At 39.0% G+C, this 15,622-nt stretch overlaps 1 protein-coding gene across 2 annotated transcripts in view; it reads left to right on the top strand.

Annotated features, from left to right (window-relative positions):
* The window catches only part of GALNT18 (polypeptide N-acetylgalactosaminyltransferase 18), a 215,019-nt gene that overhangs the window by 96,405 nt on the left and 102,992 nt on the right, over positions 1-15,622 (top strand). For both annotated transcript variants that reach the window (XM_058026636.1, XM_058026635.1), the window contains exon 4: positions 10,263-10,429. In XM_058026636.1, the coding sequence (XP_057882619.1) occupies positions 10,263-10,429 (167 nt within the window). The remainder of the gene's footprint in view (positions 1-10,262; positions 10,430-15,622) is intronic.

Consider the following 15,622-nt stretch of genomic DNA (forward strand, 5'->3'; position numbering starts at 1 on the left):
AGTGCATCTGGGGCCTGTTTGGGCAGCACTGTTCACAGAGACAGTTAGTGCTCAAACTTTTTGAAGCATTGGTGATATATCTGATGCTTTGAACAAGCAGCAGCTCCGGAGATGGAGAAGCAGGTGGAGGGAAAACTGCTTTTTTTGCAGCTCATTAAAAAAAAGAAATCATTAAAATAAATGTGCTGGGTACTTGGTGAATCAAATGTGATTGTATGCACTTATTCTAACCAAACATTTTAATAACTAAAGCAGTAGTGCATTTTGCTGCACATTAAGTTGATGATAGCAAAAATATATGAACACAATTCCAGGCAGCACTCTAGCAGTATCTATGCTATGTTTTATTATATATTGCATTGTAGAAATATTTTTGTTGCAGATTTGCTGTAATACTGACTTTGAAGAAATCAAAGTCCGTGCAATTGTATTTGTGTTTTGGTTGAATCAGTTTAGCAATGCCTGTAGGGAGAGTCTCTTTTTTGTTTTTTAATTGTAGACTGATCTGAAGGGAAAAGAAATCTTTTTAACTAGACATCAGTAATAGAAATGTTTCTGTTCTTATGGCTCTTTTGAAATTACTCTTCTGAATGATTTAAATATCAATTTTTTATAATGCTGTGTTTTAGAAATTTAAAATATAGAGAAAATGTAGAAATGTAGCTGAAAATAAATTAAGGTCAGGATTTTAAAAGAAACTCTAGTTAGAAATGAATCATGAGCCTAATCCTGAGCAAGTTTTGATCCTTTGCTGACTGTGCCAGAAACATGACAGACATCACAGTGTGTTTAGGGACACATACATGCAAAATAATGGCTTAGTAATGGTAGCTCAGGTAGGTTCCCTGCACCCTTTAGGCTGGGGAGCAGGCAGAGACTCAGACACTGGAATGTAGTAAGTTCTGACCCTGAGGAAAATGAATTGTGTTGTCAGGCAGTATGCAAACTGTTTGCTGTAGCTATAGCACCCTGTGGAGTGCAGAGCTACAGGTGTTCTCTAAGTCCTGTTGTTGAAAAAAGAATTCCTGCTCCCAACAAGCAAATTCTCATTTGTGTGAGAGCACATGCGTGAATGTTGTGGGGGAAAAAATCTACCCTGTGAAAGTATGTTCCCAGTGTAATAATCCATTTTGGGGATTTCTAGCCCCTGGTTTTTAAGCCAAGTGCAGAAGTCACTTCCCCTGTCTGTATTTAAGTTATCCTTGGGCAGGTACTGGGCTCAAGCAGCACAGCCTAAAGGCCAAGGACAGTGTGGTGTGAAGAGAGCCTACAGCAAGTGACATGGAGCCCAAGTTAGCCACCTTTCCTGGAATCAGTCAGTTGTGGTATTTCTGTTCTGACTAGAAATGCATTAAAGCCCAGATATAACCACAGTACCTGGGCATAATTAGCCAAAGTCCAACCAAGCTCATTAGCCTGGATGTAGCAGTGATTCTGCAAGAGTCAGCATGGCAGTGGCATCCCAGCAAAGACTTGTGACAGGTAGATAAAGGAGCAGAGCTCACATAGTTCTGTCTGGGCTCAATGGTGGTCTGTCATCTGTATTCAGAACCTATCGTATGGAGTACAGGAATTTGGGAGGACAACAATATTTAGAACTGAAACCTAAGGAAATTCACAGATTGTTAGCCCCAGATGAGAGCAGGAGAATTAAGTGATCTGACAAAATTGTGATATTAGTCCTTTATATCATACTGGTATGACTCAGCTTTGACCTTTCTGCCTGCAGTCCTCTGAGAATTCACATCTACATATCTTAGCAGGAGAGCTCAGCGTGTCTTTACAAGGTTCTACAGAGATAAAGGCCATTCCACTGGTGTAATAACACCAAATTATAACATGCAGCATTCTCTAGGGTTGAGATTGTCAACATTAAATGCCATGACAAAAGAAGAGGACAGTTAGAGATTGTGGACCTGCAACACAGATGGAAGAGAGGGCAAAAATCCAGCCTTGTCCAGTCCTTCAGCGTGGGTGGCATGAAGAGGCAGTAGAACACATTTAGCAGTTAGGGCAGTGCACTCTGCCCAAGCCTCTGAACTCTGGCCTCTCTAGAAAAAGATTATCACATTGGTTGGAAAAATCCAGCAGAGCGCAGTTGGGTCAAGCTGTGGCAGTTGTCACACCTTTCAGAAGGACCTTCTCATGCTTTACGTACTGCAGAGTGGTTTCTGACCCTCTGTACAGCCACGAGCCTCCTGTCCCATTCTGAATTCAGCTCCTTTTCACTGTGAGTATTTCTGCTAGCATGGGGTGTCCCCAGCACAGTCCAAAATAATCTCTTTGAAGCAAATAAGAGATGCCCTAGATACTTTAGCCTCCTGAAGTAATCACTGCACTGTGAAGTGGGCTGTTTTTGCCATACTCAGTAGACAGTGCAGGGTTTATTGTGGAGTACTGTCTCTGCCAGGACCTAATTTTGTGCTGCTGAAGCTGGGTGCTGTGCTGTTCCCCACATTCTGTGCATCTGTTAGCCTTATCTACATTGCAGACTGACAAGTAGCTCTAATTAGCCTGGAAGCACTTAGGAAGGTAGTGTTGCCCTTGCTGCATGCAGGAGCAGAGGACAATAGTTCTGTGTTAGTTATAATTCTGTTGTGCTCATTACTTCTAGTAGGGCAGCCAGTACCCACAGAGATTGTTTTGAGTGAAATGTGAATGAAACAAACTCATGCAGAAATTCATTGAAACAATGTAGGTTATTTAGGGGTCTTGAAACTGTCTCCCAAACTCCTTTCGAGTGGATGTACTTAAGATTCTACTTTGTTGGCTTGTAAATTTTTGTTGCCTGATCCATTGTGCTGAAGCACACATGGGAGAGGGAGGTAATATTCTTCTTTGATTATGTGATGAGCGAGGGAGGCATAGCAGGAAAGGAGGTTTGCAGCAGGATCCCAGCAGAGGAGCTGTTTCAAAGGGTCTGGCTCCTGCACAAACTGTCTGATACAAACAAACCTGGCCAGTAAATGCAAAGCAACCTTTTCAGTCAGTGTAACTGACTGGAAGAAAGCAAAGAAGCAAAAGAGAGAAGCAAAGGCATGAAGGGTAGAAGGCAAAAGAAGCATTTAAAGCTCAGATGTTTGAATTCTTTGGAGATTGTCAAATAGCATGGTATAGCCTGTGGGTTTGCCCTTTTCCTGGCTGAAAGTTTGTCATCAGGAAAAGTGCAGAGGAGAGGTCCTGTTTCTGATTAGGAGAAGGGCTTTGGCTATTTTGTAAGCACTTCTTTCAAACAATTCACTGCTCCTAAACTGATTATTTAGAGGCACAGTTTGGCAAGGGACAGTGGTAGAAGCCTTGAAGACAGCAAAATTAGGTTTGTGATAAAGTGGGCACAAACAGAGCAGGCAAGAGATCCCCTGAATGCAGATAGGACTACAAGGAAGAAAAATCAAGCATTGGCTAGTTGAGGACAGAGATGTGGTTTGGGAAAAAAGTTTTTCATGTATGTTCACTTGTCCAAAATGTCCATTAGTCTTATGGTGGCAAACACAATCCTGGATGTGACATGCATCAGACTTCTATATTTTTTTCCTTTATTAAAATTGATATAAGGAAAATAAGTAATTTCAAATAGTGAGGTTCAGGCTGGGCTTTTGTATGTAATCTCTATTTCTCCCCAAAAGCCAGCTTCTCCAGAGTTGCATTCCATAAACCTTTGCCCCCACATGTCCCTGTGAAACAGTTCTGTTCTGCTGGGTGTATGTTAGTGATGGATATGGCTCCTTGTTAATTTCTGACCAAGTTCTTTTGTTGCCAGTGGTAAAAGAGAACATGAATATTGCTTGTTGGCTTTGATGTTTTGAAGGAGCCATTTAAAAAGAGCACAAAGTACATACAGTACATATAATGTATTGTTTTGGACAGAACTTCTAAAATTTCCAGAGTATTCAGCATTCTTGTTAAATAACTAATCTTTCCTGCTGTCCTGTTTCATGCTCTCTTTTACGTATCTCTCTACCTCTGATTCTTCTCTTTCTCATCTCACCTTTGCCATGAGATTGGTTCCCAGCAGAATCCCTCTGGGATTCTGAGCTCAGCCTTGCTTTTCCTGTTGAGATGTACCTCAAATGGCTGCTCTACAAGTGTTTGATATCACTGGCAGTGATATCAAATCTGCTGCTGTCTTCAGGCTGCTCTAATAGCCCAAGTTAATGGTGATATGCCCTTATACAGGAAAAAAGACCTTATTATATGCTGTTCAATGCCAGCCTGGTTGGCATAGCTCAGTTAGCATTTAAAATACTGATCATAGCAAAAGGAAAAATGAAGTATGATCACACAATGAAATTATAAACATAAATACAAAAATAGTTGTGCAGGAGTTCTTGCAGTGTTGGGATGCTGGGGGACACAAGACAGATGATGGACTTTGGATGTAGTTAACATAAGAGATTTGATAACAGGATGCCTTGGCAATAGCAAACAGAGCTTTGAGGATTGCATGAAGATTGCATCAGACAGGTTTACTGAAAAAAGGAAATTACATCAGACTTCTGCAAGCAAGAGATGTTTAAAATGTGTAAGTTTGTTTATGTGATTATTAACCCAATCATTGTAGTAAAACACTACTAGCCCCCCTAAAATAGTATATAAATGTTTGAGTCCCACAATAAATCAGATTCTGATCACCAAATCAGTCTTCCATCTCTCTTCATTGCTGACATTACAATACTCAGTTCTTTTCCCAGAGTTTTGCTGCTACTTATTTCATTTATGCCAGAATGTTTTGTTTTTTTTTACTCCCATGTATTTTGAACTTCTGTTGGCCATTTTGGCTGTGGACAAAATGTTACCAGGACAATTCTGTTTCTGCTTGCACTTCTGAGAAATTCTTACCTAGTTGGAACTAAAACTTGCTCCCATATACTTATTCCTTAAAGTGTTGTTTCTGAAACAACACTTTAACCCCAAACATTTTTAGTAACATCTTGATTGCATCTTGTATTAAACAAAAAACAACCAAAAAAACCCCAAAACCATCAAAACAAGAAAAAAAAGTGGAATATATGCTACAATTTCTTTTCTAAACAAAAACATGGGGTTTTACTATTGTTTGATCTGATACTGTTGGTTAAAGTTTTTCAAAGCTTGCAGAAAATAATTTGAGTTCATAATTATGTACATATTTGTAGACAGTCTCAGAGATAAGTTATGAATCCAGAAAATAAATTTTGCTTTGCTGCTTTAAAACATAGTTATGCTAAACTAATTTTAATGGCTAATGACTGGCTAAATTGAATTATCACAGTGCATAGATGAATAGAGTTTTCTTGTGGACAAATATTTGAAAGAAGCTTCATAATATATGCTGCTCTCCATTTACCAGAGCTGTGCTTGAAATAGAACACCAGGAGTTTCTCTAAATTCCTGGTAACCATGGCAACTGCTGCTTTAGTGCTATTAGCCCAGTGTAATTGAGTGGAGTGGGTTTTGCTGGCTGTAATTTTTAGCTTTGTTGAAGCAATACTCACTATTGCAGCTGTAAGTGCCGTTTGGAATCTGTATTTGAAATTCAGTGGAAGCACAAGCGCTTTACATTCTGTGCAGGATCTGGGGCTGAGTTAATTCTGATTTGTTTAAATTAAAAGAAAAAAAAAAAAGTAGGTCATTTTTAGTATCATCAGCTGATACGGAATATTACGTAGAGAGGAAAAGGTGTTTTTCTGAAATGTACAGACACACTGAAACAAAAAGTGAATTTGAGCTGGAAGTAAAGATAATAAATGAGTCCGAATGGGAAAAAAAAAAGGAAAACATGAACTCAGTTCAGGGATCAACCCTCCTTGAAAATTAGTCTTCTTGAAAAGACTAAAGAAATTAGATAAAACAGGAGTCTAATTCTGTTCTCTCAAGTCATCTGTAGTTATCTTTTAAGACATGGTGGTACAAAAAGGGAATCAAATTGCATCCACAGAATTGTAATCATTGCTCTTGTCTCTACAAGTTGCCAGCAATAAAAAATTTTGTCCAGAGTGATAAAAAATTGCAAATATGTAAGATGTAAATGAATGCAGTTGGGAAAACCAATAAAAATAGTTTGTTTTAAATGGATAGAAGACTCATCAGAAGCAGAAATTTTGTTTGAGCATGTCAGTTTATGCATGGATTTATGGCAGGGAAGCAGTGCATTGAGGGTTGTTTTGCCATGAAGAACCTTTTTGGAATATAATTTGTCACTAGTTGATTGCAATATTATATTTTACATTTATCTCAAGCTCAGCTTAATTGACAGAGGAGAAAAAACCACCAGTATTTAAGGAAGCAACTTCTTTGAACTATTTTCAATATACTTTTATTGCCATTCAAAGTATTTTTCAAAAATCCCTCAGTTTTTCCTAATTATTTAACAGGTACCATATCCTACCAGATGGAGTTTCACTTTTTGCTAGAGTATCATTTTATCTTCTTATGGCTGAAGATAACAAATATTACCATGCCTAAAGTAGACAGATAAAAGATAAATTGGCTGTAGATTTGTTTGCTGGACCATTTCATATTTGTTCATTTTGACTGCAAGCACATCACTAAAATAACAAGCATTGTAGGTTCTTTAAAGGATAATACTGAAGATTATTTTAGTAGCTTTAGACCTGTCAACTAGTTCATAGTCTATTTGAAGACAAATTTTCAAAATCTGGATGCGTACACACCATTTGGCATGAACAGGTCTGTTCTTCAAGGACCAAGATCTGTAATAATTTTAGCATCTTTAGGAAAACTTTGAGTGTTAGTGTTTAAGAATTATTATGTGATTATAAGTAAAGAGGTCTCCCAGTCACTTTGAGCGTGAAATATGTACATGGAAATCCTTCTGTGAAATGCCAGTTAAACCTGATGGTCCCTAAAACTCACATTTGTTGAAGATTTGCCTCAGGTTTGATAGTGCTCAGCCCAAGTAAATTTATAGCTATTTCAACTACTCAGTCATCTGGGCAGGGCTTTTAGAGATTGTTTTAAGCAGGAATTTCAGAGCTTGTTCATCACTGAAGGTGATCTTCTTTTAAGGAACAGTTTCAGAGGTTAAAATACTCACTCTGGGGTACAGGAGGCAGTTGTGGAAACCATCTTTTCTCCTTAAGAAGATGTGAAACAGGTGTGTTATCACCAAAGGGGTACTGGGGACAGCCAAAGGTGACACAGAGACTCCATCACCAGGAGGCATGAAAAGGCACTTTATTATTAGAAATGTACAGTTCTTATGGAAACAATGGTGGCCCTAAGACCTGATTGGCCTTTAGGAATCTTCTCTCACACTAGTGGTGAACTATGAATAGCACACTCTGGAGAACCATATCTATAAACAACAGTTGTGGTATTTGTAAGGTTTTCAGGATGAGGGAAGAGATGAGAATTTGACTCTATGTTCTCAGAAGGCTGATGTATTATGATATGATATATGATATTATATTATATTTAAGAATACTATACTAAAACTATACTAAAGAAAGAGGAGGATACAGACAGAAGGGTGAACAAGAATGAATAATAAAAACTTGTGACTGACTCAGAGATTCTGACACAGCTGATGGTGATTGGTGATTAAGTTAAAACAATTCACATGAAACCAATCAAACAATGACCAGTTGGTGAACAATGTCTAAGGCACATTCCAAAACAACAAAACAAAGAGAAGCAATTAAATAATTATTGTTTTCATTTCTCTCAGAGGCTTCTCAGGAAAAGAATCCTGGGCAAAGAGAATTTTTCAGAAAATATGACAGTGACAAACAGTTACAGAAAGAGAGATAATAATTGTTTTTAAATTCTTTCTCTGAGCTTTCTCACAGCTTCCCAAGAGAATCCTGGGACAGCCGTGTCTCTCTCTGTTCAGAGGATGTGTGATTACCCCAGTGTGTGTCTGTAGCATTGGGACTGTTTAGCCTAAAGAAGAGGAAGCTTAGAGGGGATGTAATCAAGGTAAATATCTGAAGGGAGGCTGCAAAGAGGGCAGAGCCAGGCTCTTCTCAGTGCTGCCCAGAGGCAAAAGGGCACAAGCTGCAGGACAGGTTGTAGAGTTTCCCTCATTGGAGGCATCCCAACCCTGTCTGAAGATGCTGCTGCAGGAAGATGCTGTTCCTGGGCAGCTGGCTCTAGGGGACTCTGCTGAAGGAAGGCTTGGACAGGATGCCTTCCCGAGGCCCATTCCAACCTCATCCATCCTGTGATTGTGTGGCATCATAGAAAATTGCCCTGATGCCTGACTTGTAGACTCTGTGAAAATGACTTTGTTTCTTCAGCAGATTGTCACTAGTAAAAAGGAAATAATAAATATTATCTTGCAAAAGAAAGAAAAAAGTGATCACAAGAATTTTTGTGGCATTATAATTTAGATTTGCAATAGCCATGAAGAGTGGAGTTTAGGGTTTAAAATGCATAAACATCTATTTGAACATGTGCTGCAGGTTCTTCCTCCAAGGGATTTACCCTAAACATAAGGTCAGAGAGACCTGGTATCACTCCAGCTTAGTTTAATTGCTCCACAGAAAGTGAAATGACTCTGGAAAGGGGGCCTGAAAATAATCATACCAAGCTGGCTAGTGGCTGGCTCTCTGGGGAGACCAGGGAAGATTGAACTCATGCTCCCTCCATCCTGGCTGAAGGTTTTAAGTCCTGCACTACTGGCTAAAAGAGAAAAGCAGTGCTGCCTTGCTCTTCTTCTGGAAAAAAAGTCAGCTCCCCTTGTCTCTTATGGTGGTGCTTTATTTTGCATAAAATCGACTCCTGGATGCTTTAAAGAAAACTTTTCATTCTGGTGCTGAAAGCTGTCTTACCAATGAATGGAGGATTAAAACACCAGTCAAAATACAAACTGATTTGGAAAAGAAAGTTTTAGTGTCTTGTGCTGCAGAAGATCAAGCCACAAGTGGGAATCAGTAAATCCAAACACCATTTAAAATATTTCCCTCTGGTATTGACACCATGGAACAAAAAGCTGTGAATCTCTGCAACAATGAGGTTTCATATTTGTTTCTAAATGGTGTATGAACCAGGTTATTAAAAAATATACTGTACGCTTTTTAAGACTTGAACTGTCACTACTTTTTCTAGACTTTATTTTCTGTTTTATATGTCCTTATAACTCTTTTGTATGGTGACAGAGAGAAAAGGACCTAAAATATTAAATAGCTTATTTAATGTGATTTCCATCACTTTCAAACCAATGACTGAATTAAGAAAATTGGTTGATCAGCTGAATTTTGAATATTGTGCTATCTCAGTTGGCTTGGATGTCATGTGTCCTATGCACTTTTTTCCAGAACCCTTAAAAGCAGAGAAGTAAATTGATCATCTTGATTTAACCTAAATTTTGTACAACATCCAGCACATGAAGAGGAATGCTTTTGTGATACTACTTTGTATTTATTTGCTACACCAATTAAAATACAAAATCCTAAAAGAACTTTTCTCTTTGAACTGAAGAACAGATTTAGTTAAGGAGTCATATTCAAGCATTATGTAAAAGTAATGAATCTCTCTGTGCTTTCTGTATGCAAAACATTGGCTGTTAGTTGTCCTTTCCACAGTTTCCAGGGGTTCCTGGATGTAGTGAACCCTGGCATCTGGAGAGGATAGCCACTCAGTGTTGTCAGGAGGCAGACAAAAGCATTAACATCAATCATTTCCATCTACAAAGTCTATCTAAAAATGCTGCTTGAGTCAGCCTGTGCCTGATTTCATCCTAGTAAGTAGTTTCAAATCTGAGGAAAAATCAGAAACATTGCATTAAAATACTAAAAGTTTCACAGAAAATAATTAATTCCTTTTACTCAATTAAGTTCTGGCTTTATTGAAAAGCAAATACTTTGCTCACAGTTTAAAAAGGTAAAGTGGTAAAAGAGCTTTCTACTCATATAATTGAAAGATTTGAATCCTTTTTGGAAAGAAGGAGGTGAAAAAACCCCAATAAAACACTAAGGAGCTTTAAAGTTGTGGGCAGCACTTCCATGCTGCTGTTTCCATAAGCAAGTTGGAATGTGGCTGAAATATCTATTTTTGAAAAAGGAAAGAAAAATGCACTATGTTATGAGAGTATTCCTCTTTCTGTTTAAACCCCTTGACTGTGCTTACAGATAAGTTTTCCACTTTTTAATGTGGTTTTTCTGGCTGCACCATCTGTCTTAGCTTTAGTAGCAGCATGTTCTTTTTGTATCTTTAATATGTTCCTATAACTGGGAGTAGATTTCTCTGAAATAGTTTTCGTTTGCATTGCGGCTGCCAAAAATTTATGTATTTTCTTTTCCTTCAACCTTTCCCTGTAGGTGCAGGAACCTGACGTTTCCTGAGAGCCTCCCCGAGGTCAGCATTGTGTTCATTTTCGTTAACGAGGCCCTCTCGGTGATCCTGCGCTCCATCCACTCAGCCATCGACCGCACCCCTGCTCACCTGCTCAAGGAGATCATCCTCGTTGATGATAACAGTAACAATGGTAAGAGCTTTCCTTCTTCCCCCTCCCTGCCCTAAGGCTGGATCCTTCCAGAGAAGCCTGGAATTCTGGCTCTTGCTCATCCTTCTGGCCTTTCAGATGTTATGGGTGGGTTTTCTCCCTTCTTCATCCCATTCTCTTGCTGGGCTGTTTTGAACTCTGCACGAGTGGGGCGTGTTTAAAAGTGTGTACAAAAGAAGGAATGTTTGAGGTGTCTGGTCTGGGGACTTCTGCTGCTCACAGTGACCCCAAGATGTGTTAGAAAGTCTCTTTTCCCAGTGCGGTGGTCCAAGAAGGAGTCAGAGCTCTTCAGTTCTCGTTCTCAAGGTTGTTTATTGTTTCTTATCTATAAAATTCTTTCTCTGGCCTGCCAAGGTCCATTCAGCAGGTCAGACAGAGGCACACTGACTGCTCTCAGGGCAATGTTATCTTTTTATACTAAGAATTATGTATACAATGTTTACAGTTACTTCCCAATACCTGTCACCTATGTTAGACAGTGAGCTTCTACTCTAAACCAATCTGTAAGTGCCAGCATCACAGCAGAAGATGGAGACCAAGAAGAAGAAGGAGGAGAAAGGCTGGACACATCCAGATTCCTCCATCTTGCCCCCTGAACCCCCGCTCTAAAAACCCCAAAAATCTATTTTTCACCCTGTGGCAAACTAATGAATTATTCTACTTAGACTTTCGTGGCTTGCAGATCCTCATATAAGGTTGGTGATTTCTTTCCATGAGTCATAATCTAAGTCACAGGTGCCTTGGGCTCTGTGCCAGGGTCTCTGAGCCCCCTGGGAGGGGTTCTGGCAATCCAGGACAGACAGAAGGATGTCCTGAATTCTGACAGTCTGGTAGACAGAGTTTTGAATGTAGCAATAGATTAGACCTAGCAAGTTTTACTCTTAGTGCCTCAGAGTGTTTTTCAAGCTCATATGGTTTCTGCACTTCTACTTCCACTGTATGATTCCACATGGGTACCCTCTGTTATGCATAAAATGCCTTTCTGTGTTTCTTAGACTTCTCCTTCAGATTTCCAGTTTTCCTCTCCTCCACTTACCTTGCTGCTTCTCTGCTGTCTGTACTTAGATGTTGCTCTCCACGACCTGAAGGATTGCACTGCCCGTCTCTGATGGTCCAGTGCTTGCCAGGGTATTTGTCAGTGAGGCCGTGCTGGGCACTATTTGCAAGTCTTATTTTCTAGGAACTTTATGATGAAATTTTAATAAGCACAGAATGCTGAACTTAAAGAAAAATTCTGCTGTGCTGGGAGGGTTAATTCTGAACTGCTAAAATACAAGGAGAATCTGAACTTACCTTGTTGAAGGAAAAAGCGGAACAAAGGGCTTCTCTTATCCTTGCCATCACAACTGCTGTTATCTGGCTATATCCCTGTAGCTTAATGCTGTGACTTGCTGCTGATCACAAATGTGTCTCAGATTTGTACAGAGAAGAAACTTACTGGGAAGCAAGTAAGTTCCCCACCCCAGGCTATGCACATCATCATACCCTCTTCTGCTGACTATGAATGAAAGAAAAACTACAATCCTGACTATTCAAAGTGCACACAAAACACACCAACTTGGTGTAGGCCTATGCCCTAAGTTTTGTCTTGTCCCTTGTGCAACACCTAGCAATTTGATAGAAAGAACACAACATTGAAACACAGCTTTGACTGGTGGACTTGGCTGCAATTGTGTGAATCCACTCCTGCCCCTTTCAAATGGCAGCTCAAAGAATCTGAGTAGCTGCTGGTGCTGCAGGGCCTGAGGAGGTCTCTGGACATTGATAAAGTGGCCACAAAGCAGACATAAAAGGAGAGAAATAGTCTGGTGGAGAAAAAGTGGCTTCTAGAGTTTGAGTCTGATATTGTATGCTTTACAGGCAGTTATTGCAGTGGGCAGATTGCAGAGCAGTGTCACAAATACCAGTGATTCTGAGAGCCTGTCCTCACTGTGATGAGCTCACTAACAAACACTCTTTGCACTGTGCTCTACAGACTCGTCCAAATTATTATTTTTCATTATTTCATACCTGAAATAGAACAGAAAATACAGGAACTATTTTATCTTTCAGGAAAACCTGTCCAGTTGCATTTTTTTGTTATTACTGTACTGTATAATATTTTTATGATCTGCTGTGCCTTTTATTTAGGCTTGCCTTTCTTACACTCCAGTGCCTTAAATCCTTGGGTTCCTGGCCCCAAGCAGGGAGACAGAAATTGAGAGGAAGGTAACCTTTGGTTTGGCTGCCTTGGCTTGGTGTTATATGTCATTTTATACAAAATCATACTGTGCAGAGCTATAGTTAGTCTCACAGAAAAATTCAATCCTCTGCAGGATTTTATGCTACTCCTCTAACCCTTTCTCTGGCATCTCTTCCCTGCAGTATTAAATTAGATTTCTACAGTCCTCTTTATCCCATAATGTATGCTGAAGACCTGGTAATAGGCATATATTTGGAGCTGATGGATGTTTGGAATGGGAGAGATTGTAAAGATGATTTATAGGCTTTCCTACTATTAGTTTAAATCTTGAAATATTTATTTTAAAACTTACTTTTCCTTTTACAATATTCTATTTTCCATTTTTTCCTCCCTTCTAGCATTGCTGAGATGAATCCTTTATATTTAGTATCATTCTGTGTTTTTGTTAGTAGCTCTTCAGCTTGCAAGTGTTGCTGCTTGTAAGATAAGTGGGTTACTCTGGGTTTCCCTGTAATGTTACCTGAGGGGAAAACACTTGGTCTGTACTTGCAGTGGGCTCCAGCTCTGCTTCTCACAGGGATCTGTCAGAATCCTAATTAAAAGTGGTATTTTTACTCTGCAGCATTCGCCAGGGATGGCAGCTTCTCTTAACTTGATGCAAGATTTCTTTTTTGTGGTGCCACAGCCATGGGCTTCACAGGCAGGAAATACCACACTGTGGGAAGTGAATAGAAAGAAAAAGTGAGACCAGAGTCCAGATGGGCATGTTTTAATGAATCCCAAATTTTTGTAGACCTGTATTTTGGAAAAGAGCAGTGCAAGACCTAGATGTTTTTTTTTTTTAAATTCCAGAAGGCTGATTTCAGAAACCATTAATTCAAGTATAGGTCCAAAGTCTGTACATTTGTCTTGAAAAATATGTGCTGTAGCATTTTATTTCATGTACTTCAAGGGATGTCAAGCAAATTATCTATGGCTTTCCCTCAAGTTTTTCAAGTTCCCAATTATGCTTCAGGAGACCTCAATTAATCTCTCTGTGAAGTTTCCCTTTTTAAAAATAAGTGTTTGGCGTTAGAAAACTGTGAAAAGGCCAATGTGTGCCATTTCAAAGTAGAAAATAGATTTTGTAGGTCCTAAAATTTTGATTCTTTATTTAATACAGCTGTTTGCATGACTTAATGTGTGTATTTCATCATACCATCTTTTCTGGTAGAATTCTGATGGAGATTGCTCTGTGTTGTTTCATATATGCTGATAGGTACATTAGTAGTAGAATTTAATTTAATTGAAGGATAAAAAAGGCACATTTCAGTGGCTACCTGTGTCTTGTATAATGAGAACAGAAGTTTTATTAAAACAAGTAAAGTATCAGTGTTGTTTATTTGTGTCTCATTTGGGTCTTAGTCATGTTGGTGACTAAGTAACTGCACAGATTTCAGGTGTTTTACTGTATTTTAGGTGTTAGATCAAAATCTTTCTCATTCTCCTCAGTAGTGCTGTTTCCTTCGCAGAGATAAGGTACATATGAGTTTACAATTTGGCAATATAATTTTATTTTTTTTTTACTTCAAAAGCAGCAGAATTTTATTTTTATTTTCAGAGAAGAAGCTTTAAAAAATTGACCACACCCATGACTGCTGGTGGTTAATTAGACCTCAGAAACATATTTATTTAGACCTCAGAAACATATTTAGAAGCATTGCCTGAGGTGTAAACTACTGGCATTTGTGTTTTATTTCCCCTGGTTTGTGGCATCCTGCCCTCTGGGAACAGGGTGGCGACCTTCTGTGCCACTGGAGCCCTGGTTTGGATTTTGAGTACCACTGCATTACAAAGGACCTCTTGAAGGTATTTTCAGATGATTTGAAATCTCTCTAATAAAGGTGGTTTTTAGCCATGATGAGTTCAGCTTCATGGGGAGGCAGTGGGCATTAGTGTGTCCAGAGCATGCCTTGCAAAATTTCATACTATAGCAGTAATTATCATGCTCTAGGACATTTTTATTTCACATTACAGTTAATAATATTGCAGTAGAGGCTCAGATTTTGCAAGGTTCCTTCCTTTTCCTTGAAGCATTACTTATGAATTAAATATTCTTACATGTTCAGTGTAATAATTCTCATTTTGTCCTGAGATTTCCATGAATACAGCTATTGAACTGCAGTGGTAATGCTGGATATCAAAGGATGTGAATTTTGTCTTGCAGTGTTGAGAATTAGCACAGACTGGTAAAAAGTGGGTCAGGTGCAGCCATATCACCTGTGAAAGGTTGTCCTCAAAACACTGACTGAAAAGAAACTTTTCAGAAGCATCCAGAGCTTTTCATTTAAAAGTTATATTTCTGTGGTAATTCTTAAGAGATATTTGGGAATAGAAGATTGTCTGATTTTTTTTTCCTTTACAAAAGCAGTGATGAGCTCAAGACTACTGTTCAGATGCATGTTTGATTTCATAGCACAGCGTAGTTTGAACTTGTAGATCATACAGCTATGAAATGCCTGTTGGTAGCAATCTCCTGGGGAAAACCTTTGCTCTTGCTTTCTCTCTGTTTGGATTCTTGTTCTTCCCTTACCTGAATATTGGGAAAGTGCCAAGACAAACAGAAACATCTGAAACCAAGGAAACAGGCCAGGTTTATCCAAACCTGCATTCATTATTGGGCTGTGGTTTATGCATGAGGAAGGCTTTACTTTATCTGCCTGGATTGATTCTCTGCATTAGTTAATGACCTTGTTGCTGAAATCATTATTGCACATCTTTACAGAAGCAAGCTCTCAGAAGGGTTGACAGGGGATTGACATGAAAAGAGGGCTGTGCAGTGCTGGTTAGGAATCAAATGCTAAAAAGCATATCTTTATGTATAGAGCAGGAAATCTCTTCCTGTGTGGATTTGAGAAAAAAAAAATGGCTATTGTTAAAACTGTGCATTTTACTTTAGTAATGTTTAGGGCTGCAACTTGAATTAATGAAGGCAATTCTTTGAGCATATGTCT

Source organism: Melospiza georgiana, chromosome 6, assembly GCF_028018845.1.
Source record: "Melospiza georgiana isolate bMelGeo1 chromosome 6, bMelGeo1.pri, whole genome shotgun sequence".
Lineage (NCBI taxonomy): Eukaryota > Metazoa > Chordata > Aves > Passeriformes > Passerellidae > Melospiza > Melospiza georgiana.